We start from the raw sequence: 24922 nt of genomic DNA, 5'->3' as shown, positions 1-24922 counted from the left end.
AATAAAGTTTAGCCTATCCCCGACCTCCCCATTTGCCCACATCTCATTGGCTACAGTGCTGACAGTCTGGGCGTGTTTGACGGTATGCCGTTTTGATTGGCTGCGGAACGAGCGTGGTAAACGCATTTTATTGCTCTGATTGGAGGCTGCAGCTGTCTGTCACACAGCTTGGCTAAAAGGAAGGGAGTGCAGGCTGCCAAGATGAAGCACTACGAGGTAAGTATAGCCGTGTAACTCTAAACCCTCAATGGGGGATATTGTTTCCAAATTGGACTGTCATTGTGGAATTGTTATCGATTTGTGAAGCGTGAACGTCAGTAGATTGGTAAAGCTTCAATGTTGGGCTAAACAATGGTGATCTCATGTTGTTACCACTCCGCCTGTCATAGGGCTGGCTGGGATGCTAGTATGGTCGGGTTCGGCTTTTGTGGCATGGCGCACGGAATTTAACGGTTTTATTGGCCAGTGTTGGAGACATAGTCAAGCTGCACCCAAAGTTATGAAAAAGTGTACACGTTGCATGTTCTGGATATCGGCTCAGGCTGTGCGTTTTTTCGCGAGATAGGCTACAGACAGATCCCTCTCGACCCCCTCTGTGTTGGAACTATGCAGGCCATCATCGCCACCTCTGGTCAGAGTGAGCCACTGCACTGCTGGCGCTCTTATCTTGTTATTACCCAATAATGCAGGTGAACAGTCAAGTGCGCAAGAATCGCAAGATCACCTCATTTTACCGTTTCGCTGTCATTCTTTTTACCCCATTTGCTCGGGTGTGACTTGACTGGTTTTAACCAGTATAGGGTCTGCTGAGTGCACTAGCCATGCATGCCTCATCAGTTATTATGACGCATATAGTGATGATAGCCTACTGCCTATTTTGTTTTGCACAAGCTGTAAATTGAAAATGCATTAGGTTGTTTTACCATTCTGTTTCATTCATGTAAACGTTTCCTATTAGCTTTTGTAGCCTCCTGGAGACACTGAAAGTTTCTCTGAATCTGACCACATAGTTTCAGAAGCAGTGAAACCCATCAGACAGGATTTGAAGCAGTCTGACAGAAACCGCCCCAGCCAGTGGTGTCTTTCCACAGACAGCTGTCTCCTTGGTGGCTAAGAAGAACAGGAGGCTATACTGAGCTTATATAAGAAATAAGAAATAAATAAAAAATGAATAAGAAGGCTGCCAACTAAAACATTTATATTTCCAAATATTCAAAGTTGTACTATTGACAGTCTTGGCTTTTGGACCTCAATTGTCAATGAATTGGTTTTCTGTGCACAGTTGTAGTTTCACTAGATGTTCAGCAGGCGGCAGCAGAGAGCTGCATCATCGCCCTCACAGTGACACCTGCTGCTGCCCTGCTTACACCACATAGACAGCATATATATGGACAACATGGGGGAGGTACAGCGCAATGGTGAGAGGGGAGGACTGAGATGGGTTTGTTCGCCTGAGAAGAAGTCACAAATACAATAGCATGCTTGTTGTGTGTGTGTGTGTGTGTGTGTCGTGTGCGTGTGTGTGTGTGTGTGTGTGTGTGTGAGAGAGAGAGTCTTAAGGTTTATTTGTACAGTGATAAAACATAGAACTTAGTTTATTCAAAGCACCCAGCGAAAGTACAGAAAGACAAGATTTAAATGATTTACGAATGCCGATGAGATTAAAAAAAAAAAAAAAAAAAATCTGCTCACGTCAAACAAGCAAAAGAAAGAGGGAAACAAACACGACAAAACAAATGATGTGTACTGTATTCCCCGGGGGGAGGATGGGGTTTGGGGGATGGGGGGTGGGGGTGTTGGCTAGAGGGGGAATGCCCTAAGTAATCCTTTAGAGTCTGGAGTCTTAACACCCCCGTGTGTGTGTGTGTGTAAGGAGAGGCTGTCTCCACATGCGAGTTTCCACTTGGTGTCAAGATACGACTGGGCTCTAAAAGACAGGTGGCTCACGCATGGGAGACCCCAGCCTCGTTCAGCCAAGTGTCTCTGACCTGATGACAGACAGACAGGCTGACTGACTGAATGACAGCATTTCAAAGTCTAGTCAACACTGAGCCTATGACGTCACTACACGGGGGTAAGGGTGGGGGGAGGGGGTCAGCAGGGAGAGAGAGGGCTGGTTAGGCAGAGCCAGCAATAGACATTTATATTTAGCTGGGGAGAGGAAGAGAGGGGGGTCAGACTGAGGGGGGGGGATTCTGTTTGTCATAATGCCCCGCTCCGCCCTCTTCCCTCTTGGCTGGGGGTTTGTGGGGTGGCCGGGAGGGGGGGGGGGAGGTCCTCAGGTGTCTTTTTGGGGGGTGGGATTATTCAAAACCAAGTTGCTGCAGCCTCTTGACATGTTTCTATTACTGATCAGTGTTGTCCAAACCTACTTCAGCAGACATACTGGAACGATCTAGCGTGAATAATTAGCATGGGGAACGAACGGCTCATCCTGACGCATGCGACGCTGTGTGGGGTCGACTGGTGCAGTGACTGTAAATAAAGCAGCATGCCAGAAGTGAAGGAATGAGAGGAGGGAGGGAGGGTGAGAGGGAGGGTGAGAGAGAGGGAGGGAGAGAGGGAGGGAGAGAGGGAGGGAGGGAGGGAGGGAGGGTGAGAGAGAGGGAGGGAGGGAGGGAGGGTGAGAGGGAGGGAGGGAGGGAAGGAATGAGAGGAGGGAGGGTGAGAGGGAGGGAGGGTGAGAGGGAGGGAGGGTGAGAGGGAGGGAGGGAGGGAGGGTGAGAGAGAGGGAGGGAGGGTGAGAGGGAGGGAGGGTGGGAGGGAGAGAGGGAGGGAGGGTGAGAGGGAGGGAGGAGGGAGGGAGGGTGAGAGGGAGAGAGGGAGGGAGGAGGGAGGGAGGGTGAGAGGGAGGGAGGGTGAGAGGGAGGGAGGGTGAGAGGGAGGGAGGAGGGAGGGAGGGTGAGAGGGAGGGAGGGTGAGAGGGAGGGAGGATGACAGAAGGAGGAACAGGGAGGGCTGGAGGAGCAGGGGGGAGGAGTGCTGCCCCTCTCCTCTCTCTCTGTGTGTGTGTGTGTGTGTGTGTGTGTGTGTGTGTGTGTGTGTGTGTGTGTGTGTGGATCTGGGTGAGTCAGTGGAGAGAGAGTGAGGAGAGAGAACCAGGGGGCAGAGTGAGGGGGCAAGAAGGTAATAAAGTGAGTCCAGCAGGAGGACAGTGGTTATGGATAGCCTCGCTCTAGAAGCTTCCAGCCCCAAGAAGCCGGCTAACGGGGCGGCGGCCTCTGCGCCGTCCGCAGCCTCCGCACCGGCCAAACGCAAGCCCGCTAAGAAAGCTAAAAAAGCTGTTGTTTTCTTTGAGGTGGAGATCCTGGATGCCAAGACAAAGGACAAGCTCTGCTTCCTGGACAAGGTACCGTAAGAACTTCCTTCTCTTCTTCGTTTGTCTGTAAGAGTTTTCATCCTTGCTCGTAGCATGCTCATTTGACTTTACTAAGCCCAGCTCCCCCCCAGGTGTGTGTGTGTGTGTGTGTGTGTGTGTGTGTGTGTGTGTGTGTGTGTGTGTGTGTGTGTGTGTGTGTGTGTGTGTGTGTGTGTGTGTGTGTGCGCGTGCGTGTGTTTGCTTGTGTGTGTGTGTGTCCTCGGGTCTGTGCTGGGTCTGGATGTTTACTAAATGCAACAGGTGCAATGAGGCTTGGTATAGTACTGTAATGCCAAGTTCACACTAGGCGCTCAGAGTCCTCAGCGAGCTGTTTTTGGAGCCCCCCCCCCCCCCCCCCCCCCCAACACCCATCACAGATGTGAGCGGGGAGCTCCCTGACCCCTGACCCCTGACCCCGAGCACTCACCGATGAGTGAGAGGTCTGACAGATATCTAGCCTGCTAGATTCAAGATTTTTTTTATTGTCACCCGTGGTACAAGTATCACATGTGAAATTCTTGTGCTGTAGACTCCGTTTACAACATAGTACAAATATAACAGGGCATATGAGTGCAAAAACAACAAGAGACACAACAAGCAATAAGGCAGTATAGTGATAAGACAAGTCAGAGACAGTGGCATATTCACTGCACATAGGTGCACATGTCATGTGCATACTTTAGACGTGCTTAAACCTTTTAAATTCGACGTATTTGACGTACAGGTGCAAATAGCATATACCTAATTAAACATTAGACATACATAATGGTAGCAGCTACAGTACGGTACAGTACAGCTACTACACTATTTGTGTATGTTAAGGAGATATATATATATGCTAGATATCTGGTGGTGTCGGGAGAGAAGAGCGTAGTGAGGCAGACATGATGTGGGCTGTCTGTCTGCAGCACGCTACAAACAAGGCAAAGTGGTCTGACAGAGGAGGCCATTCTCACAACCAAAAAACTAATTTCAAAAGCATTTAAGTAGCTGTGCAAATCGTATATGTTTACTAAAATCATTCTATTATCTACCTGAAACCTGAAATAATATTTAAGATAGCCGCAAACTTAATAACACAGACGTAATAAATCTGACATTGAACGAACCGATTTTGGAGAATGACCCATCGATGTGCGAGCGTGTATTTAGAAAGAATAACGCAGACTTGTCTGGGATTCTCCAGGTGAAATATATAGTCATGATGTGTGATCCCCTGTCGCAGCTCAGTCATATAGTGTGAAAACCACAACGACTCAAAGACTCCTGACTACAGACAGACAGTTAGTATAGTGCAGTGGTTCTCAAACTTTTTCTGTCAGGCCCCACTTTGGAGGAAGAAAATCTTTCGGGCCCCACCGCCCCAACAAAATTGAAACAAAACGGTCCAAGTTTAACTTTTATTGACATAATGACCATTCATTTCTATATTCTGGCTGTTTTGCCCTGCACATCTTTTCAAAAACAATAACTATAAAGTGCAACCTCTACAAAACAAAATCTATTCAAATATCTTAATTGTGAGTTCAAGTCACTATCACTGTATTAAGGGCTGCAATGAGCCTGTTTTCCACTGCAAATCGTTTCAAAACAATAATAAGGTGCAACCTGCAGAAAATAATAAGTGCAGACATTTGTGAGGACTCAAGTTTTATCAGTATTAGTGGCTGCAATGAGCCTGTTTTCCACTGCAAATCTTTTCAAAAGAATAATAAAGTGCAACCTGTGCAGAAAATAATAATAATAATTGTGAGGACTCAAGTTTTCTCAGTATTAGTGGCTGCAAAAACCCACACAGTTCTCCCAATTCAGCCCGTGTTGTGTCAGGTAACTGTCCAGAAGCATAGCTCTTCAGCTGTTGCTCTGCTTGTAACGTAGGCTACTTGCAAAACAGCAAATCCTCACTCAGTGACTCCGACGTGACAAAGCGAACATAGGCGATAAGCAAGCAGTCTTTATTGCTGTCCGTACCCTCGTCCGGCGAAACGTGTGTCTGTCAGTTTTTCCGTGAGTTGTTCCTCGAGATCATTTGAAATGTCACATATACGTTTTGCAACTGTGTCATTGGACAGCGGGATAGTCTTCAATTTTGCAGCGCTGGTCTCATCCAGCATAGTTGACACCATATGGATAGCTGCTGGGAGTATGAGCTCCTCAGCGATGGTGTGCGGCTTCTTGCACTGTGCAATTCTGTATGCGACCTTGTATGACGCTAGTTGTGCTTTGCTGTTCACTGATGCCACTTTTACAAAGCGATTTTCCTGCTTGCGGTATTCACCGAGTTTCCTCTGAAATAACCCGAGTGGCTTATTGACGAAAGTGGGGTGTGTTGTCTCCAAGTGTCTTTTTAATTTGTTAGGCTTCATGCTGTCCGCTGCCAGAGTTTTCAGACAGAGAACACAGACTGGTCTCTCCTCGTCTCCTACCGCATTGACTGTGAATCCCAGAGCAAGATAGGCGTCATCATATTTTCGTCTCGGTTGTTTTAGTTGACTGCCGCCCTCCGACTCCTTGTTTATCCCTGCCAAATGTCTCTTCATTGTGCACTAATCTAAACTAAACAGCCTCCAGTCTGTCTGATGAATGAACGGGTCACTACGGAAGCGCGGGGTTTGTTTATTTCCTCACGGGGAAAAGAAGTCCGACCTAAAAATGGCTAAAACATTGGTTCCGCGGATTTCACCCGCGCCCCACCTGTAATACCACTGCGCCCCACAAGTGGGGCGCGCCCCACACTTTAAGATACACTGGTATAGTGTGAAAGGAACAGAGACTGACGAGGATCTTGCAGTCTGTAACTACCTAGTCTCGCTGGCCAGCCTCCTCTCCCTTCCGTCCGAAGAGTCTGGATAAACCCTCCCCCTGCTCTACTCTGCTCTCCCATTGGAAGCGTCAGTTTCAGACGCTGCCGGATGTCCGCTCCCCGCTTAACACTTTCAGTGCCACGGCCCTTGGGCAAAAGGTTGCTTGCTGTGCCACATAGGCCGCAATGCATTTTAAAACAGTCATATAATTTCTTTAATAATTACTATGTAAACACTGAACACGCACAAATAACGATGAGACTCTCTTCTATCACCTGCAAAAAAAAGTTTATTGATCCCATTTTCCGTTCTTTAGTTATGAGCCGGAGAAGATAGCTTGATTGAACGAAAAAAAGAGCTTTTTTTCTACGAGCTGAGATAATGAGCCTTTTGTGAAATTAAACATTTCAAGCACATCACTGACTCTGAAGCTAATTTTCTGATGTAGTCACACCTCAAAAATAATTTCCTTCAATAAAACAGTGAAGGCAAGGGAATTTTGTTTGGAAGAATAATATTTTTAGCTGAAACCAGCAGCGCTGGCGCCTGCATGCGCTGCTGGTTGCAGCTTCTTGCTGATCTTTTGCTGCTGGTGGGCATCGGATATTCTGGCTTGCGTTTGCCAACCCTGTCCTGCTGTCTGGGTCTGTGTTGTGTACTTGGCTCTGCGTGCCCACCTCCCCCCCTCCTCACCCCCCCCCCCCCCCCCGTTGTGGGAGGAGTGTCTCTCTGCTCTGCTGTTTTCTCGTTTTCTCTGCCTGAGCTCAGCACTGAAAAAGTCTGCTAGATCCTGCTTTTTTACAGCCGCGTGTACCAGCTCCCATGCTTCGAGTTGAGAATAATAACAAATCCACGGCTGATCATGTGTTGCAGCGGACACGGAGGCTGTTGCAGCGGACATCGAGGTGCTCAATTGTGATAGCAGATTGGCTGCTGCAGGGGCACAGCTAAACGTTGCTTCAATGAAGCCGCTGCATACGGACGGATGCGATGCGATTTCCTTCCCCCCAATGACTTCTTCTGTGTGTTTCACTCCACGTTCTCTCATCTGGAGAGCGCTGTCGCCACCTAAGGGTTCTGTAAAATAGGTTAGACACATTCAATACCTCTGAATATTGTAAGAGGCGATGTAAGAGGCATAGATCGACACCCCCCCGTCAAAAAAAAAAAATCGAGTTATGACGCCATTTGGCGTCGCTGGCACTGTACGGTAAATTTCTAATGACGCCATATGGCGTCGCTGGCACTGAATGTGTTAAGAAGCTCTGTCATTGGCTCCGACCATGTCAATCAGAGCGGCTTCCGCTCCCTCCTCCGTGTGTGTGGCTGTAAATAGTGCCCTGCCGCCTCAGTGAAAACAACAACGCTAACTAGCTAGCAAGCTAACGGCAGAAACCTACACGCTAGCTCGTTGCTACACGCTGAAAACGGCAAGTTGGATTGTTTGAAACTTTTCCAAGGGCACTGCCGCTAAGCGCCGCCCATCGCAATCCCACTATGGAGACCTGCGGCGCCAGACTCCTCGGACGGAAGGGAGAGGAGGCTGGCCAGCGAGACTAGTAACTACCTTAAAACGTCTGCCAGGACTATGTGTAGCCTATTCCAGAGAGATCTTTTCTGGGACATGTGTAGAGCTCACCTTAAAATCCAAAATACCTATTTTACCCCTCACCTGTAGTGCCATTTATCCATCTAGATCGTTTTGTGTTGGTTGCCTAAGTTTTGGAGATATCGGGCGTACAGATTTCTGCCTTCTCTTCAATACAGCGTGATTTCTAACCCCACATAGGATAAGCAATAACCACGCCCTGTGGCGCCGGGATTGGCCAGGAGCAACACTGGAGGGCACGCAGCCCAGCGATTTCATGAACCAACTGAATAGCTCTTGAGAACGGACAGCGATTTCGAGAGCGGACATTGAGAGCGGACATTGAAATTAATTTTGGTCGCCTACCTTCCTTAGCATAGTAATAATAATAATAAGCATAATAATTGTAATCTACACACAATGCACACATGCAATAATATAAAGGGTGTTGTGTTCACGTTCATAGCTCATATAATATAATGTATCATATCGTTAATTTCAAGCTCAATTCTTACCCAGAGAAAAGGTACAGCACTGAAAATGTAACAAGCAATAGTTTTTTTAAACATCTTTATTTTAAAAGATGAAAAACCCCAGGTGCTTTAGTCCCAAGCTTCAATGCTCCTGGCCAATCCCAGCGCCACAGGGCGTGGTTATTGCTTATCCTATGTGGGGTTAGAAATCACGCTTCAATACAATGGAACTGGATGGCACTCGGCTTGTGATACTCAAAGCGCCAAAAAAAATGCATTTGAAAAACTCGCCAGTAATGTCTCTTTCCAGAAATCAGGACCCAGCTACTCAAGATAATCCACAGACCTTGCTGTGAGCAGTTTAATGTAGGATCTATTTTCTCTCGACCAAACTACACCCTCTAGCTGAGCTGCTAGCTAGTTCCTACATGAAACTGCAGCTAGCAGTAGCTAGAGCAGCAGCTAGCTACTAGCTAGTGGGAGTAGTATGGTCGAAAAGGAAAATAGTTCCTAGATTATCCTGTTCACAACAAGGTCTGTGGATTATCTTGGGTAACCAGGTCGTGATTTCTGGAAAGAGACATTGTTGTTGATTTTTTCAAATGTATGTTTTTGGTGCTTTGAGCACCACAAGCCGAATGCCATCCAGTTCCATTGTATTGGAGAGAAGGCAGACATCTTTAGGACCGATATCTCCAAAACTCAGACAACTAACAAAACGCGCTAGATGGATAAATAAATAGCACTGCAGGTGAGAGGAAAAACAACAATCTGGGTTTTTCATGTGGCCCCCAGGAAAAATAATTGCCGACCCCTGATTGTTCTAAGCATATACTTGTCATATGAAGTGAATGTAGCTTATTGTTAGTGCTTGGCCTGTCAGTTGTTATTGTTGAGGTTAATTTGTTAGTGTAAGTTATTACTGTATTAAGTGTTAAGCAGGTTTACTTGGTTGTTAGTGCTAGGCCTGTTGATATACAGTATAGAGGTGCATTAGTCAGGTTGACAGTGGTGTTATTAGCCTGTTAGTCACGACTGTGCTGTTCTTCAGGACCGGGAGATATCAGGTGCCATCCTCGCAGGATTATCATAGCTTTCTACCCAGTTGTCAGCTTAGCAGAGTTCCCATGGCGAAATAAGGTTAAGGTCCAATATCATGTCTGGGTCAGGGTTATAGACTTGAGTAATTTGTTCAGTAATGACTGAATAACGCATGTAGAAATAATGAATAAGTTCAAACAAAGTCTGTGAGGAGACTGTTTAGGAATCAGATACAAGGGACAAGAAATGGGGTGACCATGAACAAAATGATCTGTAGTTCTTTAACTTTTCATTCATACTTATAGGCACTTACTGTAAATGCCCTCAAATAAAAAAGTGCTCAGGCCAATTTCTGCTGAACATAATTATTGAGATGAAGTGCCACTACCAGACTCATAACTGTACTGTCATACAGTACTTTGGCACAGTGTTGAATAAATTACTTATTACATGTCTGGGTCCTGGACTATTCTACTGTACCAGCCAAAAGCCAATGCCCTCCCACAAGCATGAAATCCTGTGGCTTGAATTCCCATGGAGTTCAGTCAGTGGGAATAATGGTTTAATACAAACGTAGGGCTGCACGATATTGGGAAAAAAAACTGACATTGCAATATAAATTGTTTTCTTTCTGCGATATAAATGATATTGTGATAGGAAAAACTCCAGGACTTTTTCACCAAATGACTTGAATAGATCTATCAAGCCTTGCCCCTGTAAGAAGGTGGCCTAGTGCAGTGATACTCAACTGGCGGCCCGCGGGCCACATGGGGCCCGCGGGCGCCCCCTGTGTGGCCCGCGATGGAATTGCCAAAAAAAATAAATATATATATATATATATATATATATATATATTTTTTTTTACAGTGTACCTGAACGCAACATGCAAGATACCCGCTGAATAAGGCCATGTTCAGACTAGGAGGTCAAATCTGATTTGTGAACTTTAGTGACCTATTAATGACTTTATCCAGATTGGTTTTATGAGTCTGGACGCTCCAAATCTGATTTGTGTCACTTGTCCCAAACCACATATGGAGGTAGTTTCCAATCTGCTTTCGACTGATGTGACTTGAGTGTGGACACGCAGATCCACCAAATCTGATTTGAATGTCACTCGCAACTTGTCATCAAATGCTTCTGTGCAGGAAAACCACGTCACCAACGTACGTATTTACTGACGCCCACGTCGTTACCATAGCAACCCATGCAGATAGGCTGTTTAGGTCTGGCCACACAGATCCGACTTGAGAATCAGATTTGTGGCAGTGCGGACACACTCCCAAATCAGATTTGGGAAACCAATCAAGATAATGATGATTAATGACTTTATCAGCAAATCGGATTTGCCTGTAATGTGAACATGGCCTAAGTGTCCAAATGTTCATGTCATTCTGGCCAATACTCCACTTCTGTTATAGCATTTCAGTCTGGAATATGGAATATCTTTCAATAATCTATGATTTAGGTGCTAAATTGTCAAATACCGCCGTCTGCTCGCTACCCAGGCAGACTAAACTCCGGCTGACACCCCAAAAACCTACAATCCACTACAGAAAAATGTATATTGATTGTTTATTAACTGGCCCCTGGCCTTCTATCATTTCACGAAAGTGGCCCCCGGGGAAAGCAAGTTGAGTATCCCTGGCCTAGTGGATATCCTGCGTGGGTGACATCTAGGAAGTGAGTGTGTTTTTAGCCAGAGTGAGTTGCAGGATGCTCAGTGAGTAAAGTTAGCACGGTTAACGGGGAAAGAGTTTAGAACGTCACCGAGAGGCCGTGCATTATGTTCACTGCTGTACCAAAATAAAATGCCATTTCTCCACTGCAGGGTTGCTCCAGGCTCTTAGTAAAAAAGCGTGTTAGCAGCTATGAGCCAGGCTAAGCTAAAATAGACTAGCACAACATCAGAGGCTGGTGTCACTGATGTCATATCAAAGACTTGAGAGAATTATGAGGCAGATACTGTATCTGTGGTGTTATAATGGTCTCTTGGCTTTGAACGGCTGGCTGTAGAAGAATCTCCTAATGGTTCCTGTCCTCTTGCTGCACGACAGGAACCTGTGAAAACCAGCATTTCTACTGAGTACGGCTCAAAAGTATTTTAATTACCTTTACAGTGTTTTTATGCTTTTTTGCCCTGTCAAATAAATCAACTGAAACTGAAACTGAAAACAAGCAACAGGGTAAACCTCTGGGGGTCATAATGGTGTCCAGACAGTGCAGATAAATTGTTTATATGTCTCTCTCTCTCTCTCTCTCTCTGTCTGTCTCTCTCTCTCTCTCTGTCTCTCTCTCTCTCTCTCTCTCTCTCTCTCTCTGTCTCTCTCTCTCTCTCTCTCTCTCTCTCTCTCTCTCTCTCTTGTTGTTATGTTGAATTATATGAATTCAGGCAGCCTTACATTACATGCTGCCCTTAGAGTAATTAGACCCAAATGTAGTTCAAGCTGAATCATCTTAGGAGATTGATTGAAACTCCAGGTTGAAGCTTGACTTCATATTCATATTTAGGACTAATTATGATGATATTTTACAGTATATTCAAATGTAAAAATATTTGGAAATCATTGATACAAAAGGATTATGTATGGATTCATGAGAGTATAGACTTAAAAGTTTAAAGGACATCTTGAAAACTACGGCCGACCATAACTTTGATGGATTTATTTCTATCAGTAAAAAGTAGATCGCCACCTGTTGGCAGACAGTGGTTCTGTTGGCCCATTTAGCGAAGGGTCTCGGGGGGCTATGTAGAGTCTAAGCTGCCTCAACCCAAGTGGATAAAGCCATTTGATCAGATAACGGGGATGCGGTGATGACTTTAAACAACTGTCACAACTTCAATCCCACTGCTCTATTAGGCCTTCCTGTAATAGCTGTGTGTTCATGTATTTTTCCATTTTGTTGTCATTGTGTTTATATTTGGGGTAGTTTTGCCTTTGCTGGCAAACTGGCACAAGGTCGGGTATTTTGGCTGTGTGCATGCGTGCGCGCGCCGCTCAGGGACTCTGAAGCCCTAATACCAGCTGTTAAATGGCCTATGTCCATGTGGTGTGGGCACAGCCAGAGCTACATTTATCACTCATCACCAACATGAATGGAAAACGGGAGCATTATCTCTTTTCCTGTGTGTGTGTGTGTGTGTGTGTGTGTGTGTGTGTGTGTGTGTGTGTGTGTGTGTGTGTGTGTGTGTGTGTGCGTGCGTGTGTGCGCGTGTGCGTGTATGCGCGTTGTGTGTTCTACGTGTTCCCACCCACACTTAATACCTTGTTATTTGCAGGTTGAGCCAAATGCCACTATCGGGGAGATCAAGTCTATGTTCCACAAGAGCCGTGAGTGTCGGTTGGCGTTCTAAAGCCTCATAAATCAGATTGATGCTGAAGGAAATCCCCTCGGCAGCACAGACAACACACAGGACAGGTTGATGAATGACTCTCATCCCTCTCTCTTTCAGATCCTCAGTGGTACCCAGCCAGACAGTCCATCCGCCTCGACCCCAGTAAGACAGCCGATACTTCTCCGTATCATCTAATGCAGAGGGGTTTTCAAAGTCTGAGACTGTGGGCCTCCCCTCAGACAAAAGCTTGGAGAAAGCCGCCCGCCTCACTCGATTCCTGGACGCCTATGGGATCATGATTTGATTCAATAGACATTCAACAATTGAGCCAAGCAGCTAGCCTAATATTGCTGTTTGGTATACTTCAGACTGCACCAAATGCATGAAAAAAGGTCTGTCTGAAAGCATTTAGTTGTTTCTGACTCTGGGAAAGGTGGAAACACTTTCAAATTCCCCAAAACGACTGTATCTCTGAACTATTTCTTTAACCAAATCACACACATTTAGGCTATTCTATGAGTTCTCCTTTTGACACTGCAATATGTTTTCACTTCCATTCACTGAGCCTCCCCTGAAACTGCTTGGAGCCCCCCTGGAGAGGCCCGCCTCCATCGTCAAAACCTCTGATCTAGTGAATGGAGTGGTGCCCGACCGCCTCCTAAAAGGGCTGCTCGATTTTGGCAAAAATCATAATCACAATTCTTTTGACTGATATTGAGATGACAATTAGTTCACATGATTCACTCATTGACTTTGGCAACATCATGCACTGGAAAAAAATATTTTCTGGATTTCTTTTCACTTTAAATATAATTGAACTGAAAAACAAAGAAATAAATGCAAATAAAAGTAAAAGAAATAAGCTAACTAAAATAAATAATATATATAAAAAAAATGATTTCAATGATCCTGTTTTCATAATTGTGGGAAGCCAACGTTGTACTTGAGATTAAAATTCTATTAATTGCACAGCCCTATAGTGCCTGTCACCTAAAAATCAGTGTGTGTCTTGCAGAGGGGAAGTCTCTGAAGGATGAGGACGTTCTCCAGTATCTTCCTGTGGGAACCACTGCAACCTTCTACTTCAGAGACCTCGGAGCCCAGATCAGCTGGGTCACAGTGAGTACACACACATGCTTAGATCAGCTGGGTCACAGTGAATATACACCCCAGATCAGCTGGGTCACAGTGAGTACACACCCCAGATCAGCTGGGTCACAGTGAGTATACACCCCAGATCAGCTGGGTCACAGTGAGTATACACCCCAGATCAGCTGGGTCACAGTGAGTATACACCCCAGATCAGCTGGGTCACAGTGAGTATACACACATGAGCCCAGATCAGCTGGGTCACAGTGAGTATACACACATGAGCCCAGATCAGCTGGGTCACAGTGAGTATACACACATGCTTTGACAATTAGGCAGAGGGGCTGGAGTCTTGACAAGCCCACATAGGTCTGAGTGTGTGTGTGGGATCAAATGGAGCTGAGATGTCCTCAGGGGGAAAATGTCCTCTTGACCTCAAGGTTACTTAACTTTGGGGAGGTTCACTATGAAAGTTGCTGTCATATTGACTTTAGGGAGGGAGGGAGAAGAAGTGGAGGGAAGTTGGTGAATGGTGGGGGCGAAAGGAGAGCTTGTATGGCTGCAGTTGAGAAAAGATACAATGCAAGATATTAATGTTTCTTATATGCCAGCCAGACAATTTATTAATGGTATGACAAGATGGACAGAGGGCTAGTGAAAGCATAAAATGAATACAGGTATATGATCAGAATTTGTGTGTGCTGTAGGAGAGAGAAATGTAAACTTACTGGATTATCTGTAACAGTTCTGCCTCTTCTGTTTTCCTCAGGTCTTCCTGACAGAGTATGCCGGTCCTCTGCTCCTCTATCTGATGTTTTACTTCCGGGTTCCCTTCATCTACGCACCCAAATACGACTTCACCACCAGTAAACACTGGGTCGTACAGTGAGTGTCTCCAAATACGACTTCACCACCAGTAAACACTGGCTCGTACAGTGAGTGTCTCCAAATACGACTTCACCACCAGTAAACACTGGCTCGTACAGTGAGTGTCTCCAAATACGACTTCACCACCAGTAAACACTGGCTCGTACAGTGAGTGTCTCCAAATACGACTTCACCACCAGTAAACACTGGCTCGTACAGTGAGCGTCTCCAACACGGTATTATCACAGAGATTTACAAACATCGCGAGCATTTAGGACAACGAGCGCACTGCAGGAAGGCTGCGATCAGGCGTGTGTGTGTGTGTGTGTGTGTGTGTGTGTAGTTGTGTGTTTGTGTTCATGACAATTGGCTAAAAATTGGGCGGGGGGGGGGGGGGGATGCAAATTTCGAAATGCAGGGTGACAGAGGGTAGGGTGGGCTGCTCCTGCCACCCTGCATTTCAAAATTTTCACTTGTTTGAATGTGACTGGCTGCACCCCCCCCCCCCCTCCCCCCCCCCAATCATTGGTTTGGATACGGCAGGCGGGCGTCTCCTCTAAATGATGCATGTCACACTGAAGTCATGCCACATTACGGGCTGCTCAACATGTTCAACATGTCTCAACTTTAGCCACACTGCCAATTACGTCAATGTGAAAACAGACCGTGAAACCCTATCCAGGCAGAGCTGTTGGACAAGATCAACGCTCCGGGCTCTCTTCTTCCTAGAAGCATGTCATGTCATGCACCAACATCCTCCGTTTCAGAATGGGCTCACTTTCTTTTTGTCCATTTCTACTTTTAACAATGCTACAATGCTACCCCCTTGATTTCTCCAGGGTACTGTGGCTAGCTTGCGCTAATCAGATAGCGAGAGCTCTTGCTCTACAGCTGCACAATTTGGGGCAGTGGTGGCCTTAAAGATTAGAGAAGCGAGCTTGTGACCGGAAGGTCGTCGGTTCAATCGCCCCAGACCGGCAGGATACATCTGGGTGGGGAAAGTGAAAAATCAGCGCTTGCCCCTCCCTCATTACCACCACTGAGGTGCCCTTGAGCAAGGCCCTTAACCCCCCAACCACTCCAGTGGAGCTGCTCAGTGGCCAGCAGCAGATCAGACTGTGGTTGCACTGGTCAGCTTCCAGGTGTGAATGTGAACGGGGCACTCCTGAAAATCTCTCCCTGAATACATCGAGGTTAAACAAAATACGAGTGGAAGATCAAAGCATCCTATAAGAACACAGTGTCATGTAGTTTGTCTCTGCTTCTCTCCAGTCTGGCTTGTATGTGTCACTCCTTCCACTACGTCAAGAGGCTGCTGGAGACGCTCTTCGTCCATCGCTTCTCTCATGGCACCATGCCGCTACGCAACATCTTCAAGGTGAGACACCGAGCGTAACGCTAGCCTGACTGACCTCTGACCCCAGTGCACAGATGAGATTCACGCTGCACACCCAAGTGATCCTATCCTATTCCATCGCACTCCCCGGCTCAGACAGCTCGTTAACGGCGCTACACTACCAATTAGACGATGATATAAGGATGTCATATGGGTTGTATCAAATTTTGTATGCGAATCTGCTGAGGCTGTGTCTTGACAACCTAAATATGACCCTGCTGGCATTCACAAGTCTTGGTGAGGGGATGTGAGTAGTAGTAGTAGTATCAGTAGTGCGGTGATTTTTCCAGCCTGAACCTCTCTTTGTTTCAGAACTGTACCTACTACTGGGGCTTTGCTGCATGGATGGCCTACTATATCAATCACCCACTGTATACACCACCCAGTAAGTATGCACACACACACACACACACAAGCACGCACGTACTAGAACCGTTCATCATTTTATACTCCAGTGCATACCATATGTTAACTGTGGGTGTCTTGTTGCAGTCTATGGGGAGCAACAAATACGACTGGCCCTCATCCTATTCCTGGTAAGAACCTCTCTGTCTTGCCCCCTCGACACTGTTCTGCAAACCTTTTTTTGGATCCATGTAAATAGACGTGTCATTAGCTCCATCTTCCCATGTCAATTGTCTTTGTTTGACGTCCTCAGAAGCAAACAATCAGTGGCTGTCAAGAGCTTTTTCATAACGATTTCCAGCTTTACCATAATGAACTCTGTAAGCTCTCAGTATTTACCCCTGACCTGCTGCCCCCGGGTAACAATGTTTTCATCCTCAGTTCTGTCAGATCGGCAACTTCTCCATCCACATTGCTCTCCGGAACCTCCGTCCACCAGGTACACAACACCTGTCGCACACGCACACATTTATTGCCTGTCACTCAAATAGATGAAGGCAAAAACGGTTCAAGCATAATTCTGGCTACAAACGTTAAGCCCATTTTCCAGTGTGCCCTCTCTCCTTTTCCTGTGGATTTTGAACATGCTTTTAACCAGAGAAACAGTTACCATGTGTCTTTTCTTTTCTACCTCTAGACAACATTCACTTTCATTCAACTCCAAGCTATACCAAAACCACATTTCTGAGGTGGAAAACGAAGTGTAGTAAAGCGTGGGTACTTTGACCACACCTTTTAGATTTTAGACTGGACTAAGGGAAGAACAAGGCCAGGTCGAAATATGGACTGGACTGAAGGAAGAATGATGAGAGAACATTTAGGAAATTGGCTTAGCACTCACTGTGGCCAGAATGATGCTTGAAGTTATAGGCTGCACCTGCACGTTCCTTCTCACATGAATCAAACACTGAAATCAACATTTTGACTGAGACCTTCCTCAACTCATTCCCTCTCTTCCCCCAGGCTCTAAGACCAGGAAGATCCCCTACCCAACTAAGAACCCCTTCACCTGGATCTTCCTCCTGGTCTCCTGCCCCAACTACACCTACGAAGTAAGACATGCGTTATTTATTTATTATTTGCTGGCTGATCATGTGTTTTCTGTGGGGCAAGTACAATATGAGTTTTCTAACCTCACATTTTTAGTCAGAAAAAAGGGACACAGCCGTGTGTTGGTTTCACCCATTTAGGTAATGGGACTGTCTTGTGAACCCTGGAAGCTTTGTTACTGTTATTGCATGTAGCTGCTGCCCTCTGGTGGTAACGGTGTGTGTGTGTGTCCCGTCTCCCCTCTTCCTCCTGTAGCTGGGCTCCTGGCTTGGCTTCACACTGATGACCCAGTGCCTGCCGGTGGGCTTCTTCTTTCTTGTGGGTTTCATCCAGATGACGGTGTGGGCCAAGGGGAAGCACCGCAGCTACCTGAAGGAGTTCCGTGACTACCCGCCCCTCCGCTCACCTATCCTGCCCTTCGTTTTGTAGAGGAGTACATGGCAACTGCCTCTTCCCATCCAACTTGCCCGCTTTGTAGGAGCCAAGTACACCCCCCCCCCGACCCCTCCACCCTTAACCCTAATTGATCTATCTCTCCCTCTTCCCCTCCTCCAACATCTACACTGGAATACCTGGAAAGAATTCAACTGTCTCCTTTTTCTTTTCTTTTTTTTTGTCCCGTACCCAATTCTGTCCTTCTCCCCTGCATACAACACTTATATCTTTGCTCTGGTGCGTTTTTTTTTATGAATGAACAACCCATTCTGATTGGCTATCATGGCTTATCTGTGTCTGAGCTTCAAGCTGTAATTCTGATCTTAATGACGGAGACAGTAGGAGAGATCTGAGGCCTGTACTACGAATGTTGTATTAGAAGATCCAGGATCTGTCCCTTGATCTGGTTTGTCTAAACCAGATCAGCTCGATTGTAGTTAACTTGTACTACGAACGTCGATTGGCACTCGTTAACTCGAACCAGGTTTTTCTAATCAAGCTGACAGCGCGTGCACATGAAAATGCCCGTGCACTGGAGCTCGTGCCCGCAAAAGAGGCGTGGTTTTTAACAACTGCCAATCACAATGCAATATGGACTGCTCCAACTCCTACAGCGCCAGACACGCCTATTTCCTCATCTGCGTTGGATATTATTACTGTTCCCGAATGACTGTCTAAAGTGACCACTTTTATCCACACAAGTAATTTATTTGAAGAGCGGTTTCGTAGGCTATCTACAGCTCTCTATCTACAGTCTTTTGTGGAAGCAATGTGTAATCTATCTCAGTCCAAATCTAGCGGATATTTAATGTAGCCTGTCAGAATGAAAATCCGCGTTGGATAGTCTGCTGAAAGACTGTCTAAAGCTGACGCTTGTATTCACATCAGTCATTTGATTTACTTTGATAAGCGATTTCTGTTTCCTACAGCAGCTTTTTGTGAGTGTAAAAATGTAAATGTGTAATCTCAGTCTATAAATTTCCACAATCTGTAAGCCTATTTAGACCATAGATTTAGAAACGCATGCTCAATGAATAAAATAATGATATCCTAATAGCCTATAAAAGAGAAAACTGCTGAACTGAATTGAGACGATGCGGGCATAGTTTTCATTGATAAAAACTAGCCTATTTTGTGGTCACATGGCTATTGTAATGTCAGCAGAGACGCATATCTCCATATTTCATATAATGATGCTGGAAATATGAAGTTCAATCACATCATACAGGCCAAAAGCAACACAGTTGCAGCTGCAAAATGCAGGAGTCGCCTAGATATGAATCATCTTAATATGGGATCGCCTGTGTGCAGGTGATCCCATATTAAATTGCTTAGAGGCTATTCCAGCATGTATGACCATTTCAATTCCAACCCAACGTCAGTCTCAGCTCCGTTGCGCACACGGCACCGTGCGCTTTGGAGACGTTTATGTAACCTTTTTATGCCGGTTTAGTGATATTTCTCCACTCACTATTCAGCTGCAATCGATCAGCGGGATCAAACAACGTATCTAGGCTACTTGAGAGCACAAAAATGAATATATAAAAACATATTCTAAAGTGGTAAGTAGGGCTTAATTAAAATAGCCAACAAGTGCAAGGCTTTAGTCCTTGATTAACATTAACATTGATTAACATTACTCATTCAACATTACAATTCGTGCTCCTTCCTAGATGGGAAACTCGTCCAGAAAGGGGTTGGCCATTTTTCCAAACTGCTGATTCGATTGGTTCGTGGGGCAGTGTATTTAAGGTTTAATCTTATCCTTGCAACTTAACCTGCTGCGGACCAGGTTAAGTGTGAAGCATAAGTTGCTATGGAAATATATGTCGGTAAGAAGTTAACTTGCTTTGTAGTACGGCCAAACCAGGTTTAAACCTGAAGTTACCTCGCTAAACCACTAATCTTGCTTTGTAGTACAGGCCCCTGATCTCATATCTCATCTAACAGTGTTGTTGTTGTTTTTTGTTGTTTCTTTTTTGGGCTGTATCTGCATCTGGTGAAGAAATGGTAGTTTTGATATCCATGAATCCAATTTGAAAACATGACAACCCCGTGGTTGCGCTTTCTTTTGGGACTTGAATTTTGTTGATGTCTGACAAAGTAATTTATTAAAAAAAAGGTTGACCAAAATGTTGTTGCCTTGCTCAGTTGTGTCCTAACAAAATGTGATAGGTGTCAATCGGATTGAGGACTGCATTTCTTCCAAAGGAGTTTTTACCAACACACCACTGTTACATGCACAATAGACCCTTCTCACGGGGGCCATTTTGTGCCGAAAAGGCAGGTTAAACACAGGTGCAAGCAAAACACTAATGAGGGTTTCCAACTTCCATGATTGGAATTTGGAAACCCTCATTAGTGTTCTGCTTGCACCTGTGTTTGCCCTGCCTTTTCGGCACAAAATGGCCCCCGTGAGAAGGGTCTATTTGTGAGGTTTCTTATTACATTATGTAGGAACATATTTTACTTTGCAATTTATAATTTCAGATTGTTTTCTGTTTGCTCCATTTTCTGCTGCATACTGCACAAAGACAAATTCCTTGTTTGTAATATGATTACTCACTAGGCTATTAAAATGATCTCGTATCTTGTATGATATAATAATACATCATGCTATAATAGGAAACCTCATGACCCTATTTGCCCTGCAATTAATGAGGCAAAACGTTTCTATCCCATTTAAAATGGGTTTAACCACTGGCTTTAACAAGAACTTCTGGAAATCACCAATATAAGTTTGATTGACTGAGGCTCCTACAAAACAAGCATTTATTGTCAAGTGTCAGATCAAGAGTAACACACCGAGAAAGAAAAGTGGAAGGAAATGACTGTAGATGCTGTATCTTGTAAGCCCCACACAATTTATATAATCATAAATAAATTGTTTGATATGAAACTAGAGGATATGTGCAGCATTTTGTTTGACCACAGGTGGTGGGCCGGGTACTTGAAAGCTCTAAATGGGGGATAGAGGAAGGCATCCAGCCAAAGATGGGGCTGGAGAGACTGATTGACTTCCAAAAGCATCTGCATCTCTCTCAGGTTAATGGTGATCTATTACTGTATGTATATACCGTACATTTCTTTCTGTGCTGTGTAAACAGTTTTGTGTAGTGACTTAATTTACACCTTATACTAAACTCACAATGATACGAAGTAAATGCATCACATCATGAGCCATTTGTAACTCCTCCACCAATCCATATACTGTACCTAATTAACACATATTAGTCTACATTTCTTTAGGTCAGATAGCCTATATGTAAAAATTCATTATATGGCAATGGCATATACAAAATTGGGATCTTTAACCATAAACAACTCTGGTTTACATCTGGCAGAATGTCAGAATAAATCTCTTGAGCAAATTTGACCATAAGAACATTTCAGATTACTGGAGGCTTGTGCTTGTACCAAAGAAAAAAGATAGATAATAAAATGATTAAATGGTGATTCTCCCAAAAGGCTACTTTGTAGCTGGGTGCTAGACTTCAATAAGAGTTTGTTGAAAGGAAGCAGCGCACCAATAATAAAAAAATATAACTAAAAAGAGGTCACCTCATTTTCACCTATTTTATTTTTTGATTGCTAACGCATTTTGGTATTACACATTAATCAGAGCAGTGCTTTGTGAAATTGTTTGTGAACACCATTCAAGATCAAATCTGTTTATACAATTGGTAGTTGAAGCCCAGTGTTTCCTGGTAATGCCAGGAACATTTATGTCACTATGGCATTGTAGATATTGTTTACTATTTACTGTAACATTACCACTATTACCACTAATGCCAATAATTGACTTTGGAATGGATGTTTGGCTTTGATAATTGGAAGGAACAAATCTACGTTTACCACCTGATAGTGTGCATCTGCAAGTGTAATGTCAACGGACAAGTCATGTTAGGTGGGAAGATTACTATTACTAGTATTTACAGTCTTACGTATGTAAAGAAGAAGAAAAAAGCATCACTATTAACATTAAAATTGTCCAGGATCACAAAACATTTTCTGTAAAGAGTAAAGTCACTAAAGCCACTTTTACAGCTGAAAGGTATCGTATGAATGGTTCAACTGGGCTATAAATACTATTGATTATACTCTAGATGAGTCATCATGTCATCATCACGTTCACCAACATTTCAAGATGAATTTCAAATCTCATTTGCACTTTGATTAACCAGCTACTACGATCATGGTAAATGGTAAATGGCCTGCATTTATATAGCGCTTTTATCCAAAGCGCTTTACAATCAGTAGGTACATTCACCCATTCATACACCGATGGCGGCAGGCTACCACGCAGGGTGCTGGCACACCATCAGGAGCAATTTAGGGTTCAGTATCTTGCCCAAGGACACTTCGACATGCAGACTGGAGGAGGCAGGAATCGAACCACCGACCTCTTTTATCCAAAGCGATTAGTGGACGACCCGCTCTACCTCCTGATCTACAGCCGATCACTGACAAACTTCTGATTTTGCAATTTGCTGAGCATCTGTATTAAACTGTTGGGTGATATATATATATCAACAACTAGAGGGTTACTGGTAAGGGTGTCAAAATTAATCGTTTAATCGATGCATCGCGATGCAGATGTGTGAATCAAATGGAATCTTTGACAGATTAATCGTTTAATCGTTTATGTTTAAATTTCTGTTGACATTCAGATTTTAAAGCACTTTCTAAGTAAAAAAGGGACTTGATATTTATCTGACTGCTTGTATTACTTGATGAAAAAGTAGCCATGTGCAGTAATAGAAAATTGAGGATTTGATACTTGGAGCTGCAATACTTTGAGCTGTATCGAGATGCATTGTCGAATCGAATCGAATCGTTGACAGATTAATCGTAATGGAATCGAATCGTGAGGCCAGTGAAGATTCACAGCCCTAGTTACTGAATGTCTTGATATCAATAAAACTCTGGGTGGTGGTGCTAAACAAGCTTGTTTATTAAGGACAGCAGCAGGTATATACAGAGAGGAAGAAGAGTCGGATCACGCAGCCTCAGCCTGGGCCTCAATTCTCTTCTTCCTCAGCTGGAGCCTCCTCTCCCGCTCATACTCCTTCATACGCATGACATAGCTGGAGACAGAAACACAGGTGGAATGTAGCCTCAGTTAAGCTGTTAAACACAAAGTTGTGAATCTTGAATACACTTCAGTGCAGGTGTAAGTTAGTGGTGGTGCGAAAAAGACACACGAAAGCTCCTTTAAGGTTCATCTTCAAAAAGGCAAATGTGTTAATTAGTTTACAAAATATTGCAGTAAGAGCATCACTGATTAGTGATGAACTCAACCTTGGAGGCCTACACAGCATTGCTCTCACTATACTTATACATGACAAATAACCTAGCTAATCCAGTTACACACTTTGTTTTGGTCTGCAGAAACGCTGTCATTGTCAAGGAGAGCAAATTGTGTGACTTTGAAAGACTTCAAATCAAAGTTTGCAAACGTCCAAACTTACTCCTGGTGCTGGCAGTAGTCCCAGTCGTGTCTCTCGTGCTTGCATTCCAGGAAGTTGGGCCAGTTGTCCCTCTTGCACTTCATGAGTTTCAGGAGGTGATGGGCGCAGTAGTCCCTCTGCTCCACTGGCAGCTGGGCCAGGTTCATCTGCTCCTGGCTCGCTACCATCTCTGTTGAAGGGATACAACTTTTTACAGTAATTTATCAATATGCAGAACCCCATGCAACTATCCATTGTGCTATTAAAACTAGAGTTACTGCAATGCCAATGCAGTCACTGGGCTTTTGTGTAAAGGTGTGGACAATTGGATATGGAAATTCCGGCCCACCAAGACATTGTTGGTAGCACCAAGAAGTCATTCAAATGACACAGTGCACTATGAAAGTAGCCTAAATTATTTAATTAATCATTAGTCGTTTATGTCATGCACATCAGCTCACAGTACTTGTGCTTATTTAGTACATTACTGTGCTTATTATTTAGTATGTTGCCATCCGACTGGAAACACTTCCTATTTATCTACCAAAGTAATTGTGTATTGATGGATTGGAATACTATGGATTAAGCATGGCTTAGAAGAGTTGATCAGGGATGCAAACTCATTGAGAGTGAGAAAAAGGTGACAGATACAGGGCAGACACAAAACCACTCAAAATCATGTACTTAAGTGCAATATTTTGGGACCCTAAAGGTGACTACTTTGCATCCCTGGTAAGGTTGATGTGGCCCTGCAATAACAACTTACGTTTGAGTAGTTAATTCGGCATGGTAGTAGATAATATTAAATAATACATAACCTACAACACAGATAACACATAAACACACACTATTAGATACAGTGCTAGTAGTAAGCATTGACAGACCTCTCTCTTTCCTCTCATCGAAGCCGAGCTGGGGGTCGAACTCGTATTTCCTCGCTGGGTCTGGCTCAGTCTCCGTCTCGGTGATATACCGTCTAGCGAGGTGAGCTCCCATGGTGCGAACGATATGAATACACTTATCAACAAATGTATGAGTTCGTTTTTCGTGCTACTCTAATATGTTAAGAGTTATTCTGCTATCTGCCATTCGGTCACCTCCACAAGCTCCCTGCAGCCACTTCCGCCGCTCAACGGAAATAATAAACAGTCGGGTACTGAAGGGAAACACGTCCCCCGGAACACAAATTACAATAACGTTAGTTCCGCTGACTGGTGACCAGTGTTGCATACACTTTACACGCATTTCCTTTCATATTTTGGTAGCATTGTTAAAGTTGTTTTAACAATAACTTACTTATTTACTTTAGGTCAATATTGTAGAGCTAAATCATGCTGTTTGTGTGGCATAAACATTGAAGAAGGCTGTGTCAGTGTGTGCAGGGAGAGAGTCTGGCAAGCGAGACTATTCTCAGTGTAAACCAGTATTGCAGCTGAGTGATTATTAAAATATACAGAAAAAAATACAGTACACAGTGGTTCTTTAATACACTTTATCCCTGTATTTGGAATTATGACAGGAGTTCTTCTGAAAATTTATTATATTTTGAGATTTTCTTGTCATACTTGGACAAAATTGGTATTTGGTGTATAGGCTAGCTAGATGCTGCTTTTTCTGTAGTTCTGCATA

General features: G+C 44.4%; 2 protein-coding genes across 3 annotated transcripts; one reads left to right on the top strand and one right to left on the bottom strand.

Annotated features, from left to right (window-relative positions):
* Positions 1–182: 182 nt before the first annotated feature.
* Positions 183–20015, top strand: tecrb (trans-2,3-enoyl-CoA reductase b; the record flags this gene model as incomplete). 2 transcript variants are annotated; one of them, XM_083655694.1, is made up of 12 exons in its annotated part: positions 183–216; positions 3299–3349; positions 12545–12596; positions 12719–12763; positions 13617–13720; positions 14460–14575; positions 15830–15935; positions 16266–16338; positions 16446–16489; positions 16740–16797; positions 17322–17410; positions 17664–20015. In XM_083655694.1, the coding sequence occupies 12 exons, from the start codon at positions 202–204 to the stop codon at positions 17835–17837; spliced, it is 927 nt and encodes a 308-aa protein (XP_083511820.1). In that variant the 3' UTR covers positions 17838–20015. The 2 variants fall into 2 exon arrangements, with proteins under 2 accessions (XP_083511820.1, XP_083511819.1); XM_083655693.1 differs by lacking the exon at positions 183–216 and having other exon boundaries at positions 3161–3349.
* Positions 20016–22779: 2764 nt separating this feature from the next.
* ndufb7 (NADH:ubiquinone oxidoreductase subunit B7) lies at positions 22780–24426 on the bottom strand. The gene is made up of 3 exons (XM_083655737.1): positions 24178–24426; positions 23315–23483; positions 22780–22930 (listed from the first exon to the last, which is right to left on the bottom strand). Exons 1-3 carry the CDS (start codon positions 24287–24289, stop codon positions 22843–22845), a joined length of 369 nt encoding a protein of 122 aa, XP_083511863.1. The 5' UTR covers positions 24290–24426; the 3' UTR covers positions 22780–22842.
* Between the last annotated feature and the right edge of the window lie 496 nt (positions 24427–24922).

The sequence above is a fragment of the Poromitra crassiceps genome (genome assembly GCF_964638095.1).
Source record: "Poromitra crassiceps genome assembly, chromosome: 19".
NCBI lineage: Eukaryota > Metazoa > Chordata > Actinopteri > Beryciformes > Melamphaidae > Poromitra > Poromitra crassiceps.
The sequence above is the reverse complement of the archived record's forward strand: the minus strand, read 5'-3'. Positions and strand labels throughout refer to the sequence as shown.